General features: G+C 35.1%; 1 protein-coding gene across 5 annotated transcripts in view; it reads right to left on the bottom strand.

Annotated features, from left to right (window-relative positions):
• LOC144959090 (uncharacterized) overlaps positions 1-20,000 on the bottom strand; it is a 32,427-nt gene that overhangs the window by 11,830 nt on the left and 597 nt on the right. Inside the window, exons 2-6 of one of the 5 annotated variants that reach the window (XM_078891476.1) lie at positions 12,760-13,056; positions 10,308-10,470; positions 5,094-5,281; positions 2,724-2,792; positions 26-94 (exon numbers count right to left, since the gene is read on the bottom strand). In XM_078891476.1, the coding sequence (XP_078747602.1) occupies positions 26-94; positions 2,724-2,792; positions 5,094-5,281; positions 10,308-10,470; positions 12,760-13,056 (786 nt within the window). The remainder of the gene's footprint in view (positions 1-25; positions 95-2,723; positions 2,793-5,093; positions 5,282-10,307; positions 10,471-12,759; positions 13,057-20,000) is intronic. The other 4 variants (XM_078891477.1, XM_078891478.1, XM_078891479.1 and 1 more) reach the window with 4 other exon arrangements.

Genomic DNA, 20,000 nt, shown 5'->3' with positions numbered 1-20,000 from the left:
CAAAACCAAACATCATACAACACACCATGCAACGCAGCATTCTGGTCAGGCACGTTTAACGGGTCCATCTGATGTTGGAGATTGGGATCCATGCCTATGAAAAAAAAATGGAGGAAGAATACCGCAAAATGCAACAACAAAAACTAACAAATACCGAAGAAAAAAAAAGGGGGGAGGGGGGGGGGGGGAGACTAAGAGAAAGGAAAATGAAACAGTAAGAAGTGAGCTATCGATGACTAGAAGCTTTGGTAGTACCGAAGAGATGAATTAGGGAAGAAGGCACGGGTTTAAGTTTAAGATAAAGGTCTGAAAAGGTGTGTATGAAATAGTACCAGACAAAGGAGAGAAAGAAAAAAAAAATACAATTTTTTAAAAAAGCCATCCCTCCAATTGATCTTTTGGGACGTTAATTTATATATTTATTTATTTATCTTTTTGGTAGGGGAAAGGGGGGTGGGGTTATTTATCACTCTGCTTTGTCTATAGGGAGACCATCATCATCAATAGTAACTACCCTGAACCAAGATCTCTCTCTACATATCAGAAATTTCTGGATTCAGATGAGGCCGAATTAATCCCTGAAGAACTAAGAAATACTGCAGTGCCCTCTGTACTAAAGTCACAACAAGATCTTGACAGCCTCAAAACTCTGGCCCAGGACCGTGAGCAATGGAAACAATTAACAACATGGATGGAGAGAGCAGCTATAACTCATCGACTATGACTGAATCACACAATTCTGCGAGGCTTACTACTATTACTACTACTACTACTACCATTTGTCTGGCCCTGTTTCATACAAACATTTTCAGACCGTTAAACGTCGGTAGAGCTACTGAAGACACTCTCGAAGAAGAACCCCACTAAAAACATTTTCTATTATTTTTTTTTTAATTTTAAAACAAGCTGATCTTTTTTTTCTTTTTTTTTTTTACATTACACCCAAGGGCGATAGAGGAGCGAAGGTTAAGTTTTAAATCTCGTTATAAGGAGCAATGTTTAATGGTTTACAAAAAAAAACCCCAAAAAAAGAAACAAAGAAACAAACAGAAAAAAAAGAGGAGCAACTGGAACACAATTTAACCCCCCCCCCCCCCCCCCCCCAGGATGAACTAGGAGCTGAAAATTTGAATTCATATCCATGAATATGAAAAACTACGAATAGATTTCTAGTCATTTTGCTGGAGAATAAATACAGTTTCTTTAAAAGAAATAAAATTATGCCGCTCCGCATTGCAAATACAATTTCTTAGATTACAAGAGAGAAAAAGAAGTTAAAATGAAAAAAAAAAAAAAATTTAAACACGTTCAATATTTCCTATCAGTTTCAAGCGTTCAATTTTCCCCGACATAATACCATTTTGAGGTGGTGGGTCACATAATTTCGTTAAACTGAGGAAATAATTATATTGACAGGTACTTTGTAGAATGGCCAAACTGGGCACTCACTCAAACTCACGTAAATGTTGCTGCTCAAAGCTCGAAGAGATACATAACAATGCAAAGGTGAATGTAAACTTCAATTTTAATACACGGTAGTAGTAGTAGTAGAAGTAGTAGTAGTAGTAGTAGTAGTAGTAGTAGTAGTAGTAGTAGTAGTAGTAGTAGCAGTAGTTTTAGTAGTAGTATTAGTTGTTGTAGTAGCAGTAGTAGTAGTAGTAGTAGTGGTAGTTGTAGTAGTAGTAGTAGTAGTAGTAGTAGTAGTAGTAGTAGTAGTAGTAGTAGTAGTAGTAGTAGTTTTAGTAGTGGTATTAGTAGTTTTAGTAGTAGTATTAGTAGTTGTAGTAGTAATGAAAGCAGTTGTTCCAAATTCAGAAGACTTTGAGTTTGCGTACTTTGGTCAAATGCCATGTTAAAGTACGTCGAGGCCAAATGCTGTTAAAAAATCTGTTAACATGGGAGGCATGCAGGTTGACATTTAACAGCCAGGCTAATGCTACGGTGATTAACGTTTTAATTACTCATCAAGAATGTTATCAACCGATAATTAGGATTCAATTATGAATAAATAGATAGAAACAAGTAGATTTATACTCGGAAAATGATAATAATAATAATAATAATAATAATAATAATAATAATAATAATAATAATAATAATAATAATAATAGTAATAATAATAATAATAATAATAATAATAATAATAATAATAATAATAATAATAATAATAATAATAATAATAATAATAATAGTAATAATAATAATAATAATAATAATAAAAAACACACCCCCAAAAAAAAAAAAATAAATAAATATATTAACCGTGAAAAGTAGTACTGGACAGCAGATGGGAAAAGAAGGCGGAGGAGACCTTAAAAAAAAAACCTGGCAAAAGAATTAAAGGAAGCAGGCCTGTCCTGGAACACAACCACCGCAATATCAGCCGATTGATCACCAAAAAAAAACACAAAAAAGACAATGGAGATGTCTGGTGGACGCCCTATGTGCCTCAAGGCCCGAAGTGGATTAAGTAAAATCAAGTATGAAGAAAGGGAATTTTTTTTTTTTTTTCATTTTAAAATTTGTTAAAACTGTTAAAAAAGCATTAATAAAACAGATTATATCAATAGCACAGTACGATTAAGACGACATCCAGAAAACAAAACAAAAAACAATAAATAAATAAATAAATAAAAATATAAATAAATAAATAAATATACATATTTTTTTTCTAAAAACCGCCACAGAATACAAAAAACAAAACCAAACATCATACAACACACCATGCAACGCAGCATTCTGGTCAGGCACGTTTAACGGGTCCATCTGATGTTGGAGATTGGGATCCATGCCTATGAAAAAAAAAATGGAGGAAGAATACCGCAAAATGCAACAACAAAAACTAACAAATACCGAAGAAAAAAAAAGGGGGGGGGGGGGGGGGGGGAGACTAAGAGAAAGGAAAATGAAACAGTAAGAAGTGAGCTATCGATGACTAGAAGCTTTGGTAGTACCGAAGAGATGAATTAGGGAAGAAGGCACGGGTTTAAGTTTAAGATAAAGGTCTGAAAAGGTGTGTATGAAATAGTACCAGACAAAGGAGAGAAAGAAAAAAAAAATACAATTTTTTAAAAAAGCCATCCCTCCAATTGATCTTTTGGGACGTTAATTTATATATTTATTTATTTATCTTTTTGGTAGGGGAAAGGGGGGTGGGGTTATTTATCACTCTGCTTTGTCTATAGGGAGACCATCATCATCAATAGTAACTACCCTGAACCAAGATCTCTCTCTACATATCAGAAATTTCTGGATTCAGATGAGGCCGAATTAATCCCTGAAGAACTAAGAAATACTGCAGTGCCCTCTGTACTAAAGTCACAACAAGATCTTGACAGCCTCAAAACTCTGGCCCAGGACCGTGAGCAATGGAAACAATTAACAACATGGATGGAGAGAGCAGCTATAACTCATCGACTATGACTGAATCACACAATTCTGCGAGGCTTACTACTATTACTACTACTACTACTACCATTTGTCTGGCCCTGTTTCATACAAACATTTTCAGACCGTTAAACGTCGGTAGAGCTACTGAAGACACTCTCGAAGAAGAACCCCACTAAAAACATTTTCTATTATTTTTTTTTTAATTTTAAAACAAGCTGATCTTTTTTTTCTTTTTTTTTTACATTACACCCAAGGGCGATAGAGGAGCGAAGGTTAAGTTTTAAATCTCGTTATAAGGAGCAATGTTTAATGGTTTACAAAAAAAAACCCCAAAAAAAGAAACAAAGAAACAAACAGAAAAAAAAGAGGAGCAACTGGAACACAATTTAACCCCCCCCCCCCCCCCCCCCCCCCAGGATGAACTAGGAGCTGAAAATTTGAATTCATATCCATGAATATGAAAAACTACGAATAGATTTCTAGTCATTTTGCTGGAGAATAAATACAGTTTCTTTAAAAGAAATAAAATTATGCCGCTCCGCATTGCAAATACAATTTCTTAGATTACAAGAGAGAAAAAGAAGTTAAAATAGAAAAAAAAAAAAAAATTTAAACACGTTCAATATTTCCTATCAGTTTCAAGCGTTCAATTTTCCCCGACATAATACCATTTTGAGGTGGTGGGTCACATAATTTCGTTAAACTGAGGAAATAATTATATTGACAGGTACTTTGTAGAATGGCCAAACTGGGCACTCACTCAAACTCACGTAAATGTTGCTGCTCAAAGCTCGAAGAGATACATAACAATGCAAAGGTGAATGTAAACTTCAATTTTAATACACGAAAACAGATATTTCATCCATCGTGTTCTGTTGATAAAGGGAAAAACCCGAAACGTCCACAGTATCTGTCTTCATCCAATAAATTGAAGCTAAAAAGTCAATACCAATCTTTTATCTATTTTCCTTCCGAGCTTCAACTTCAAGCAGCAACATTTTCATAAACTGCCCTTGACACTGTATACACCTTGTGGAGAGTGGGAAACTGTGCCTGTTTGTTCCAGCGTACATCGAACCTCTCACTGCCAGAAATATAAACGTTTTAAAAAGTAGGAAATTCCTCCTCGGGACTCCAAAATCTCGGATTTCCGTAGATCCGAGGAAAACCGTCAGCAATGATAATAAAGTGACAAGATGTCACTCGCCAAGAATCACAAATTGTGATAAAGTTCACTGTAGACGGTTTTGCCGATATAAAACATAAATCAAAATGTAATTACTAATTAATTAAGAAAACCAACACAATCAAAAAAAAAAACAAACAAACAAAAAAAAAAATTTTTTTAAATAAAATTCCAAATTATTGTAAATATGTGCGGCTATGTGGTCTAGTGGTATGACACTCGCTTTCGGATTGGAAGGTCCTGCGTTCGAGCCTCGCACTCTGCGCATAGTTGAGTCCTTGGAAAAGGCTCTTTACTCACATTCTCTCACCGTACTCAGGTGTAAAATGAATACCTGGCCGTTAACAGCGTTGTCTTTGTCCAAAAAAATTGTAATATGTCCCGTCCGTCCCACATGTTAAATGTTGCTGTTGACCAGGGACCCCTTGTAAAGCGCTTTGAGCACATTTAGTGGATATTGCGCTATATGAAGCTCAGTAAATAAAGAGCATGAAATGAATGATATGAAAAGTCTTACCAGTCTTGCCAGAAATGACAGCTCCCTCTTCTTTCTTACTCTTACAGCAGCAAAACACAAAACAGAAAATCGCCGCTACTGAAGACAGGGCTATGCCTATAATGGGCCCGACCCCTAAACCCTCATCGTCGTCATCATCATCATAATCATCATCATCATAATTGACTCCAGTTGAATAATGCGTGCTGCTGTTGAATGAAAATCAAAAGAAAATGAATAATAATAATAATAATAATAATAATAATAATAATAATAAAATAATAATAATGATGATAATAATGATAATAATGATAATAATAATAATAATAATAATAATAATAATAATAATAATAATAATAATAATAATAATAATAATAATATGTGACAAACATATCTAGTTTAAAAGTGCATTTTATGTTGTTTTTTTTTTGTTGTTTTGTTTTGAGTGTTTTACGGCACTTGCAACACATTAAGGTCATATCACCACCAGAAAAAAAAGGAAGAAAATGGGATAGTAAAAAGTTCAAGAATAACAATTAAAGTACCCAAGAATAAGGCAGACAAAGGGGAATTGATTCAAATAGGAACCTGATGTAGATGCCAAGAGCACACTATCAGTGTATTTTAATTTGAGATCACCTAAATGTCTCATCCAGACACAAGCAGAGGTCCCCACTAAGAGGAATACACTCAAATGTTTACAAATTATTATTTTATATATATATATATATATATATATATATATATATATATATATATATATATATATATATATATATATATATAAACAAAAATAAATACAATGCATAACAGATGATTTACAGGACAATAAATATCATCTCCCAAAACTCTAACTATACATTGACTGTTTCCCTCCCAGACAGGGTATCCAGCCAGCGCCAGGACAAAAGAAAATTTTAAAATTTTTTAGATTTTTAAATTGAGCTTTATATAGCGCAATATCCACTAAATGTGCTCAAAGCGCTTTACAAAGGGTCCCTGACCAACAGCAATGTTTAACATATAGGACAGGACGGGACGAAACCAAGTAATCTCATTCCAAGACAAAGACAGGAACACATATAGGGGTATAGAAGACACAGTAAGTTTCTGACCCTCCTGACTTGTAATAAATAGTTACCGAAGAAGGTTGGCAAAGCTGCCAACTTGAAATTTTAAAGATTCGTAGGTTCCAAGAACTTGAAATTTTAAAAATCCGTAGGTTCCAAGAACTTGAAAGTTTTAAAATTTGTAGGTTCCAAGAACTTCAAATTTTAAAAATTCGTAGGTTCCAAGAACTTGAAATTTTAAAGATTCGTAGGTTCCAAGAACTTGAAATTTAAAAAATTTGTAGGTTCCAAGAACTTGAAATTTTAAAATTTGTAGGTTCCAAGAACTTGAAATTTTAAAAATTCGTAGGTTCCAAGAACTTGAAATTTTAAAAATTCGTAGATTCCAAGAACTTGAAATTTTAAAAATTCGTAGGTTCCAAGAACTTGAAATTTTAAAAATTCGTAGATTCCAAGAACTTGAAATTTTAAAAATTTGTAGATTCCAAGAACTTGAAATATCTTTAATTCGTAGGTTCCGAGAGAAAAAAAAATTAATTAAATTTAAATAGCTTCACAAATAAAAATTTGCTTTTAGTTTTAGCATGGCCCAAAGATGCTCCAAAGTCCTGAATACAGGTCCTAAGGAACTAAACTTTTCTTTTTAACAAGATTTATTGAATCAAAGAGACCACCCATAGGTGGAGCCAAAAAATTCGTATTTCTATGAATTTTTGGTAGTACTAGGCAGGTGTGTTTCTGCGTCCTATGAGCGTCTACTTCATTTTTGCCATATCAACATCAATTTACTTTTTTTGTTTTGTTTTTGTTTTTAAGGTTTTACGGCGCTTGCAACACATTAAGGTCATATCAGCGCCAGTATAAAGGAAAAAAATGGGATAGTAAAAAGTTCTAGAATTAGAATTAAAGCACAAAAGAAAAGGTAAGACAAAGGGGAATTGGTTCAAATAGAGAACAGATGTAGATTCCAAGAGCACACTATCAATGTACTTAGTTTGAGATCACCTAAAAGTCTCATCCAGACACAAGAACAGGTCCCAACTCAAATGTTTACCAATCATATAATATGTAAACTAAACATAATACAATGCATAACAGATGATTTACAAGGAAAAAAATATCATCTCCCAAAACTATAACTATACATTTGACTGTTTCCCTCCCAGCCAACGAACTCCGGCAAGGATCAGGACAAAACTAAGTAATCTCATTCCAAGACAATGACAGGAAACAATTGGAAAACGGGTATGGGGGGATAGAAGACACAGCATGTACCTCCCTGCCCACTATGGGAGGTCAGGATCCCCACCCAGATATAGGGGTATAGAAGACACAGCATGTACCTCCCTGCCCACTATGGGAGGTCAGGATCCCGACCCAGATATAGGGGTATAGAAGACACAGCATGTACCTCCCTGCCCACTATGGGAGGTCAGGATCCCCACCCAGGATTTACTTTTTGGTTCACAAAGTCTTGTGTTATGGGAACCACCTGAGAGAACCAGAAACAGAGGCAGGCAGAATAAAACATACATTGACTGTCTGCTAGATGACACAGGAATGGACAACACCCGGGAGCTGCGTACACTCATGGAGGACAGGACAGAAGGATTGGAATGGGCTGGATGACCTGGTCATCATGGCACCACACCTAACCGATTTCAAGGCCCGACTGACATGGGCCCGCGCCCAATGAGGACGCCGCTGAAATACAACCAGACCATTGGTTTCTTCAGCGCCAACCATACAGATACAGAATGGCGAAGACTCGTGGCTCATGTTGGGCACCCCAAGGGCTGGCCTAAGTAAGTAATTAAGTTGCTTTTTGGCATATCAGATGCAGGTGATTTTCATCTGACATAATATTATTGGATTTCCGTACGGTGAAATGCAGGGGTCACTAAATAGCTCAGTTGGTAGAGCACTCGTTTCACACACAACAGGAACCAGTATCGATACTGAGCACAGTAGAGATTTTTATTTAAAAATTCCCCCTGTCCCCCTAGCAGTGACTGGGTAGCTGGTCCTGATAGATCTGGTGGAAAGTACTTTGGAAAAAAACTAATATCCTATCCAAAGGGTAGAAAGCAATTGTCATTATCCCGTTCCCGTTAATGCTATAGTAACTGTCATAAACTCCGGCTCCGTAGGCCTAATGAATGGCCCTGAAGGACTAGTATCCAAAGGGTAGCAAGCAATTGTCATTGTCCCTATAATGCTATAGGCCTAATGAACGACCCTGAAGGACTGGTATCCAAAGGGTAGCAAGCAATTGTCATTGTCCCTATAATGCTATAGGCCTAATGAACGACCCTGAAGGACTGGTATCCAAAGGGTAGCAAGCAATTGTCATTGTCCCTATAATGCTATAGGCCTAATGAATGGCCCTGAAGGACTAGTATCCAAAGGGTAGCAAGCAATTGTCATTGTCCCTATAATGCTATAGGCCTAATGAATGGCCCTGAAGGACTAGTATCCAAAGGGTAGCAAGCAATTGTCATTGTCCCTATAATGCTATAGGCCTAATGAATGGCTCTAAAGGAATAGTATCCAAAGGGTAGCAAGCAATTGTCATTGTCCCTATAATGCTTTAGGCCTAATGAATGGCTCTAAAGGAATAGTATCCAAAGGGTAGCAAGCAATTGTCATTGTCCCTATAATGCTATAGGCCTAATGAATGGCTCTGAAGGACTAATATCCAAAGGGTAGCAAGCAATTGTCATTGTCCCTATAATGCTATAGTAACTGTAATAAACTCCGGCCCTCATGGGCCAAATGAATGGCTCTGAAGGACTAGTATCCAAAGGGTAGCAAGCAATTGTCATTGTCCCTATAATGCTATAGTAACTGTAATAAACTCCGGCCCTCGTGGGCCAAATGAATGGCTCTGAAGGACTAGTATCCAAAGTAGCAAGCAATTGTCATTGTCCCGTTAATGCTATAGTAACTGTAATAAACTCCGGCTCTCGTGGGCCAAATGAATGGCTCTGAAGGACTAGTATCCAAAGGGTAGCAAGCAATTGTCATTGTCCCGTTAATGCTATAGTAACTGTAATAAACTCCGGCCCTCGTGGGCCAAATGAATGGCTCTGAAGGACAAGTATCCAAAAGGTAGCAAGCAACTGCCATTATCGTTATACTTTAACGCGATGGAAAGGAATAAAGCACTGGCATCGTGGGCCCCTTATCGGCTCTTAACCCACTCAACCCAGGCCTGCCAACTTGAAATGTAAAAAAATCGTAGTTTTCAGAGAGAAGAAATGGAAGTCACTATAATTAACTTTAAAAATTAATATTTTACATTTATCAGTATTAAATATGTTTTCAAAACTCTGAATAGATGCTTTGTGGCATCAAAGTTTTCTTTTTATCACATTGTAATGAATCAAAAATGTCTATTTATTTCTGTTGTTGAAGCCAAAAATTCGTATTTTTACCATTTTTCCGTAGTAGTTGGCAGGTCTATCAACCCTAACACCGACTATATCCGTAGTTTACCAGGGGTTACTTTTAACCCATGCCTGTTTATTATTACATTTTTCTGAGACAAATTATAGGCGTATCTAGTATCAAAGCTTATGTTTTTAGTTTTCACGACATGTTAATGGTAGTTGAATAAAACTTATATCTATGTACATGCTCATTTTTAATACATTTTTTTTTTTCTTCCAATTTTGAAAAGTAGCAAAAATCTCTAGGATTTAGTGAGTTAAATTTATGTTCAGGGTCAAGTTGTTTTTTTTGTTTTCTTATTTTTTTTATATATTATTATTATTATTATTATTATTATTATTATTATTATTATTATTATTATTATTATTATTATTATTATATTCATTATTATTATTATCATTATTATTATCATCATTATTATTATTATTATTATTATAATTATCATTATTATTATTATTATCATTAATATCATTATATCATATTATTATTAATATTATTATTATTATCATTATCATTATTATTATTATCATTATTATTAATATTATTATTGTTATTATCATTATTATTATTATTATCATTATTATTAATACTTTTTTTTTTTTAAGTTAAAAGAAAATATATATTATGTTGATGCATGTAAACTTTTGCTGATTTACAGGATTGAGTGAGTTGGGCATCACTGCAACAGAGAAATACATTATAAACGACTTACTAATAATATTTCTGGGCCTCGGTTTTATCACAGCAATACTCCATGTTGCTTGATCCACAGCAGTAGATTTCGGTGCTTGATTCATTCACTCGAGGACAGATAAAGTATCCGTAGGTTCTCCCTTCCGAGTCGTGTTCAAATCTGTTGGTACAGATTGGCGGCACTAAGGGGGGGAGAGAGAGAGAGAGAGAGAGAGGAGAGAGAGAGAGAGAGAGAGAGAGAGAGAGAGAGAGGAGGGAGGGAGGAGAGAGAGAGAGGGAAAGAGAGAGAGAGAGAGAGAGAGGAGGGAGGGAGAGAGAGAGAGAGAGAGAGAGAGAGAGAGGGAGAGGAGAGAGAGAGAGAGAGAGAGAGAGAGAGAGAGGAATGGGGAAAAAATAAAATACAAATCTATAAATAATACAAAACAAAAAAAAATTAATTAATTAAATAATAATATGAATAAAACGCATTTCTGCAGAATTTACTATTATTTGTTTTTGTTTTTATGAGTTTTACTGCGCTTGCAACACGCTTAGGTCAAATCAGCGCCAGTAAAAAGGAAGAAATGGGATAGTAAAAAGTTCTAGAATTATAATTAAAGCACCCAAGAAAAGGTAAGACGAAAGGGAATTGGTTCAGATAAGAAACAGAAAAAAGATTCCCTGAGCACACAATCAAAGCACTTAGTTTGAGATTACCTAAAAGTCTCATCCTGACACAAGCACGGGTCCCCACTAAAATGAATTCTCTCAAATAATAATAATAATAATAATAATAATAATAATAACAATAATAATAATAATATGAAACAAAACATATTACAGTGCATAACAGAGAGATTTACAAGACAAAAAATATCATCTCTCAAAACTCAACTATACAATTGGCTGTAGTGTATCCAGCCAGGGCCAGGACAAAACCAAGTAATCTCATCTCGTGTTGGTTGTGCGCATGCGTCTCTCGTCAACGAGACACACATGCGCACAACCAACATGACGTTCTCTCTCTAATAACTTTTCCGCCGGTGATTTCACAGACTATGGGTGATGTCCAATCAAGGGACGCTAATCTCATTCCCTATAGAGGTGCTGCAAATGTTGCCAGTGGATAAAAATGCTTCAAACTGAAATTCGGATTTAAAACTGACATTTCCAGCTGTATTACAAGGCAGAAACCAGATTTCTAGCTTAGACTTAGACTAGGACACTGGCTCCCATCAGTGGTCCTTATAATATAGATATATTGTAATCTGCATAAAAAAGGCACTTAGCCAATCACATTTTAAAATATAAATACAAAGATAATAATTTTAAGAATGCAATTGATTGATCAAGAGCTTACCAACGTAATATTTGATTTTGTCGAATAATGGAACATGACATTGGATATTATTGTATTTTATATATCAATTATTTGAAACTCACGAATGTACAGGTTGGACATACCAAATGAATGTAAATAGACTTAATCATACTATGAATATTGAATATGACACTTATTTATGTATTAGATATTTAATTCTCAATATCATCAATTACTTGATACTGTATACTAATTATATAATTGATAAATTGTATCTATGCATAGAAGTTACACACAGCGTTTTTAAAAGGTTTTTAGAATCTATTAGCTCTTAACCCTCTCCTTACCAACTATAGGAAAATCGTCACAATCGTTAGGATACAACCAATATTTTTCTTATTCAAATTTCTCTTGTACATCATAAAATTTAAAGACAATGAACAGTGTGTTGTAGGGCATGTTTTGCTAAAGAAATTGTTTGTTTGTTTTTAAGGGTTTTACGGCGCTTGCAACACATTTAGGTTATATCAGCGCCAGTAAAAAGGAAGAAAATGGGATAGTAAAAAGTTCTAGAATTACAATTAAAAAACCCAAGAAAAAGACAAAGGGGAACTGAGAACAAATAGGGATCAGGTGTAGATTCCAACAGCATACCACCAATGTACTGAGTTTGAAATCACCTACAAGTGTCATCCAGACACAAGCACAAAATCCAACAAAGAGGAACACACTCAAATGCTTACATTATCCATTCAAAATAAAAATAATAATACATAACAGAGAGATGATTTACAAGGAAAAAATATCATCTCCCAAAACAATAACTATGCATTTGACTGTTTCCCTCCCAGCTAGGATTCCGGCCAGTGCCAGGACAAAAAAGTCATCTCATTCCGAGACAAAGACAGAAAGCATGTTGGAAAACAGATATAAGGGGATAGAAGACGCAGAATGTACCTCCCTGCCCGCTATGGGAGGTCAGGATCCCCACCCAGCTAAAGAAATTATTTATCGCAAGAACTTTACTGCTATTGTGTTTGAGTTTGAGTGATAAAAAATCTATTTTTGTGTTAGTTGGGTGTGAAGTTTTGGGGAAAATCTTTAAAATGGCTGGTAAGGAGAGAGTTAAACAATACGAAACGATACAATAAACAAATATATTAAAACTTACTCTTAGTCTGATATGGGTATCTCTTTGCGTACCTCCTGCCACCATAAATAGAGCCCATCATGGCAGCCATTCGCCAATCGTAATGTGAGTAAGGGCTACTTCCACTGACGATGCGACCTTGAAGAACAACATTTGTGTAACCCCCTGATGGCCTTCCATACGACCTCCCGTATGACCTTCCATACGACCGTCCCGAAGTTCGTCCATAAGACCTCCTACTGCTTCGTCCCCAACTACGACGGCTGCTGCTACGGCCTCGACCGCCGCCACCTCTACGTCCATCAACTTCTTCCAAAACTGAAAAGAAATACAAATTTAAGCTCTTAATCTTAAAATTGTTCAGCTCACAAACCTGACAGATTTAAATAAAAAATTGTAATATCCCCTTGGAAAATGGAGGCAGCAGAAATGTGGTTTCTTAGAAGGATGTTAAGAATCTCATGGACAGAGAAGAAAACTAGTGAAGAAGTATTAGAGCAAGCTGAAACTGAAACTAAAAGGTTATTAATTCGTACAATAAGAAAAAGACAAATGCAATTTTTAGGACACCTAAATCAACATAAATGTATTAAACACCTTCCTCTCACAGGAAAGATAGAAGGTAAAAAGAGTAAAGGTAGACCAAGAAAAACATATTTGAATAGTTTGAACAGCTGGGTGACAAACAAAGAGGAGAGTTAATATTAGTTTTCTGAGGTTATCTGATCAGAGAGATGAATGGCGTACCATGATCACCGATGTCTGGCACAGACTTGGTACTTGAAGAAGAAGAAGAATATACCCATACAGGTATCATGTCTGGTCCTACATTTTAACTCACTCAACCCTAACACCGACTATATCCGGATTACTTTTACTCCATTGATGTTTATTACATTTTTCTGAGAAAAATTATAGGCGTAGTATCAAAGTTAATGTTTGTAGTTTTTACATGTTGTTAATGATAGTTGAATAAAAGTGTCTGTCTATATGCTCGTTTTTAATACATCTTTTCCAATTTTGAAAAGTTGCAAAAATCTCTAGGATTGAGTGAGTTAATTGTTGATTGTTGGCTAAAGACTCCTTGTAAAGCACTTTCAGCACGTTTAGCGGATTTTGTGCTTTATAAAAGCTCCAGTTTTGCTAACTAACTTCTACTTCATGGCACAAGACCAAAGGGGTAGAGCTCAGCTGGTCGCTGGTTCGGATAAGTGCAGGTATGTGGTCTTGTGGTATGGCACTCGCTTTCGGATCGGAAGGTCCTGGGTTCAAGCCTCGCTCTGCGCATAGTTGAGTCCTTGCAGAAGGCTCTTTACTCACATTCTCTCACCGTACTCGGGTGTAAAACGAGTACCTGGTCGTTAACAGCATTGTCTCTGTCCGAAAAAAACTGTAATATTGCCTAACAGGCGTCATGTCCCGTCCTACATGTTAAATGTTGCTGTTGCCCAGGGACCCCTTGTAAAGCGCTTTGAGCATGTTTAGTGGATATTGTAAGCAAGTAAGTTTTTGGTTTTTTAAAATATTCCATTAGTTAGTAATAATAATAAATTATCCCTCAAACCACACATTATAATTACGAAAGAGTGAAAATGGAGAGGCTTCGATTCGTATGGGAACAAAACAGACAATGGACGTTTCGGGTACAAACCATTCGTCAGCACAACAATACACAAATAAACGTGGAAAACAAATAAAATATAATGAAAAATAACTTGTATCGTCTGTACTCAATGGTTTCCAACCACCATTTTCACTTTTTCGTTAGTATTTTACGATCACCGGCTTCAGGCAGCCCCTACCAATTTCTACTTAGTAATAATAATAAATTATCCCTCAAAACACACATTATAATTATGGTGGCGTTTTTATACACCTCCGTTGGAGGTGTACAAAAACGCACAGTTTTTATACACCTCCATTGGAGGTGACAAAAACGCACCGTTTTTATGCACCTCCGTTGGCGGTGATGGTAAAGTTGTTGCTGCATACGTCCATGAGGTTTAAATAGTTTTAGATTGTAGTTTAGCACGCTGCTTAGTGATTACCGATGTACAATGATAATATATTAAAGAATAATAACAATAATTTAAAAAATCAAAAGTAAAAAGAAACATGGCACACAAATTCTGATCTCAAATAAATACATTTTTTTAGAAAATTAAAATCGAAGTTTATTTTTAAAACATGATAAAAAGTTTTTGAAAAAAAAAAGAAAGAAAAAAAAAGCAAACAAAAACAAAGTAAATCAAAAAAAAAAAAAGTCAACATTGGGAATCGAACCCGGTACTTTCAAGGTTGGAGTCTGACAGCTTGTCCACTGCGCTACGGAGCCACCTGACTGTTCATCACATTTAATAAGGTCTTTCTAAAACATTATTTTACCTTCAATGCAACTTCTATTTTCTGGTTTTATATTTCGATTTTTTAAATTATTAATATTTTTATATAAATTTATTGACAAAAACATCCTACAGATGTCACAAAATAACTTTCGCCATGTCCAAATAAAGAAACACAATATCGCTAATGAAATTGGGTGGAATGCGCATGCGTGACGGAGGTGTATAAAAACGATCCGTTAAGATACACCGTCAACGGAGGTGCATAAAAACACTACGTATAATTATAAGTATAAAAGGGTTTAATTTTTTGGTGCCAGACTGAGCACTTAGTAGAGGTTTATAATAAACTAGCAAAATAATAATAATAATAATAATAATAATAATAATAATAATAATAATAATAATAATAATAATATGATGATGATGATGATGATGATGATGATGATGATAATAATAACGCTGTGATTATCCCCAGACACCTGTCTGGGGATAATAAAAATTTATTATCCCCAGACGCATATTTGAAACTCCGCTCTTTTAAACAATTATCCACATTCCAGAATATGGAATGTTTCCAGATGCACATAGAAATAAGGAAAGTTAATAAAATATCTATAAAAACATAAAATTAACCAACATTGAAATCAGTTGTTACTACATATACACAATATGCGTCGACTTCGAAGTGGGTGTCATGGCCGAATGGGTTAGTCGTCTGCCCTGGAAGTTTGACCATAATCGACGTTGTGGGTTCGAATCCTGGTAACGTCCCTTTTTTTTTTTTTTTTTTTTTAAATTCCGTCTTCTTTTTACAGAACGTTGAAAGGGATAAATGTCCCATCCATCCTCCCCCCACCTCTTTTTTTTATTATTAAACTCTCTCTCTCTCTCTCTCTCTCTCTCTCTCTCTCTTTCTCTCTTGTTTTTTTCTAGTTTCTAGCAAATATATTCGTCCCCACTCCGATCTCAAATAGTGTCTAAAAAGAATAAATAATTAAAAAGCAAACAAACAAAATATTCAGAGAGCGACCAAATGGTCAGATAGAGGAGAAAAAAAAACAATAATTGTTTTAAAAATAAAAACAATAATTGTTTTAAAAATAAAAACAATTTAAGAAATTCATGCTCAGAAACGGAACATTTACATAAAGGTTTAGCAAACAAAAAACTCTAAGGTTTAGGTCAAAATATAAAAAAAAAGAAAAAGAGAGATTTCCCTCGGAGCAGGGAATAGTGTTAACAATAATAATAATAATAATAATAATAATAATAATAATAATAATAATAATAATAATAATAATAATAATATATAATAATATAATAATGAGTATTAATAATAAAAATAATATATTAGTATGATAATAGATATAATAATGATATGAATGTAATAGTAATAATAATAACAAAATATTACAATTATATAAATATTATTATTATATTATTATTATTATTATTATTATTATTATTATTATCATTGACCAAAACAAAAACAAAACAATAATAGATCGAGAGCAAATTAAATAATGAAATAATATTATCGGAGAAATAAAAAATTCAACTGATTAAAAAAAAACTCTTGCTCGGAACTCGGAACAAAAGTGAAAACAATGAAAATCAATTGGAAAGAAAGAAAGAAAAGTAAAAAAAAAGAGTGGGGGGGGGGGGGGGGGGGGGGGTCGCGACTGGGTTGAATCTGTGCAGCTAAAAGGAGTAAAATGAAAGGTGGCCTTACCCACTGAGCTGCCTATCCACACAGCTATCGGAATATTTTAAATTCATATATGAGCTCAACATATTTCCACCATTTTTGCTTCCTTGTTTTGGTAGTTATTTTCATCTCTGATTCGAATAAAAATATGTTGTTGGATCTAGTTTTGTGGACGTGTGATACTAAATTGTATTGTCTTGTGCGAAGCAGACAGGAAAATAACAGGTGTGGGTTTTGGGCTTTGGGGCGAACAACACCATGGCCTAGGAATTCGTCCGCGACATAAAAATTATTCCCGGTCGTCCCAAAATTGTGGCCAGAATGATCAAATTATAGAAACAAGAGATGATCAATAAAGTTAACAGGTAGGTTGGTAATGAAAATTGAAATGGTTGGTGGACTATGAACAGATTTGATGATTAACAACTTTCTTCCTGGTTGAAAATAAAAAGTCGAATTGCCAGTTTGACGTTTTAAGATCAAAGTAACAAAAGAAATTTCATTGATCCATTTGCTTTAAAATATTTTTTTTTAGAAGAGCTGGATTTGACATTTGATCACTATTTACTTTCATCTTGTGTTAAATATCACTTGATATATTAACATCGGACGTTGTATGGACACATAAATGGTTGGCAGCAAAGGCACTCAAAGAAAACATATCCATAACAATAACCGGAATCGATATGTCCGCAGCCTTTGATACGATCGACAGAGGAAAACTTTTGGAGATATTAACAGACATAGTAGACGAAGACGAGCTCCGAATAATCCGATTCTCCTCAGCAACACAAAGATACAACCAAGGATATACGGGGCCAAAAAACAGACGCAGTTCGAAAGTAACATCGGGACCCCCCAAGGAGATAGTCTGAGCCCGATTCTGTTCACAATATACTTAGAACACGCTCTGAAAGAAGTTCGAAAAGCCATTCCAAAACCAACGACTCATATTGAGAATGCAATCCCTAGAGAAATCGCCTATGCAGATGATGTCGATTTTATTGGATCAACACCAGCAAATATAGACATCATACAAAATACCCTCATGAAATATAACCTCCAAGTCAATGCCAATAAAACCGAATTTACAACAATATCGAGGAACAAAGAGGAATGGAAAAGAACAAAAAAAGTCGGCTCACTAATTGGAGACACCGAGGATGTACAAAGAAGAAAACAGCTATCAAACGCCGCACTCAGTAAACTCACCAATGTATGGATTAGAGGTGACAAAATAAAGAGAAAAACCAAACTGAAACTGTACCGTGCTCTTGTAAAACCGGTACTTCTGTATAACTGCGGCACTTGGCTTGGGCGTTGACAAAATCCGAAGAAGAACATCTGGATGCCTTCCATCGCACACAGCTAAGAAGGGTACTGGACATCAAATACCCAAAAAAGATCTCAAATGAATCACTCTATAAGATCACAAAAGAAAGACCAATCTCCCTTGACATTTTACAACAACGATGGCAACTTTTCGGTCACATACTACGCAGGGACAAAAACATACCAGCTAACCAAGCCATGTCGGGATACTTCCAAAAACACGGGAACCTTTTCAGAGGAAGACCGATCACAACACTCCCTGTGATCCTAAACAAAAACCTCACAACACTTGGACAAAGCATTAGTCTCATAACGGCAGGGGACCTTGAAAATCTGAGAACCCAAGCAGAGGACCGGCAATATTGGAGACACCTCACACAGGAAATACTGGAAACAGCCAAGGCCACCCGATCTTTCGGTCGAGACGCGAAAGGCATCTAAGTCAAGTAAGTCAAGTCATATTAACTGTTTTGGGACACAACCACTAGTATTTTTTCCAGAATATTTGGTATTTTTCACGCCTAGTTTAAAGTTTGGCATTTTGCATAAAATCTTTCTGCCCACTTGCTACATGCGTCTGGGGCAGTATCCTCAGACAGGTGTCTGGGGATAACAAAAATTGGTTATCCCCAGATACCTGTCTGGGGATAACGAATTTTTATTATCCTCAGACAGGCGTCTGGGAATAATGACAGCCTAATAATTAATAATAATATTAGGCACTTGCAAGAAGTAGCTCTCGCGAGTTGAAAACAGGCGAGGATTTCTGTTTCCGTTTTTGAGGGGAAAAAATTTAGGAGTGATTTTAAAATGCTCATTCTTCTTTCTCAGTGGAATGAAATGGCATGTATTATATATCATTGGAAAGGGCATAAAATTCTGCATACAATGATGCTAATATTATTATCTTCCTATATCATGATTTTGAGAAATCTTTGCGTAAAGAGAGTATATGTGTTTAAACGCTTATAACTTTGAAACCAGAAATGGTCCTTCTTAATAAAAAAAAGTCCTTCTGAGATACATATTAAAGTAGCTTCTCTGAAAATTTCAGAGCAAAATATGTTTGCACTCAAAAGTTAGAGCTCCCCAAATAACAGTAATTGGCCTCGATTGTTTACAGAAGCTGCCATTTTCTTATACTGATTCACTTCCTGTCGTCTGCTGGGTTTGAGAGATAACTTCGTCAATCCACATCAAAACTTTACATCTTTATATCTTACAAAATATTCCATTTATGGAAGTTATTTTTGTTTTAAATTATTCAATTAATTGGCGTTTTCATGTCCATGCATTCATTTTATAATTTACAATTCTCTTCCTTTTTTTTCCGATTGATTTTTCACTGTTGATTTTGACGTTTTTCATCCTTTGACGGACGTCTGTCCAATTTCGGGGAACGGGGGAGCGGAAGTTTTTAAAATCACCTATTGTCGACTATTTTAAACACTAATACTCCACCTCAAACATTTATCAGTCCATATCTCTGCTTTTATGAGGTCTATTTTCATTTTGAAAAGTTCAAAGTGAACAACTAAATGACGCCGATTCAGTGGTGTATTTGGTCTATCTACATGTGAATAAATATTTAATTGTCGACTTTTCCAAAATTCCAATAGGTCATTCATTTGCATGTCGTGATCTATTTTTCCTTGATTTCAGCTGTTTCAGCTCTAAACTATACCTTTCTCTTTCAAAAAATAATTTTTTTCTGTTTGCAATGTATTACAGAGATGTTGAATTATCACATGTTAAAATTTCAAAGTTGTATCTGAAGCCGGTTCTGAATTATACTTGATTATCCATTGGGTTGCTGTGTTTTGGTCACTATTTTCCTATTAAGTTCTATAGAGATTTTCACTATAAAAGGTCATAAC

Source organism: Berghia stephanieae, chromosome 13, assembly GCF_034508935.2.
Source record: "Berghia stephanieae isolate SIO BIC M18660-M18661 chromosome 13, UCSD_Bste_1.3, whole genome shotgun sequence".
NCBI classification, from domain to species: Eukaryota; Metazoa; Mollusca; class Gastropoda; order Nudibranchia; family Aeolidiidae; genus Berghia; species Berghia stephanieae.
This window is presented reverse-complemented; position numbering and strand designations above follow the sequence as displayed.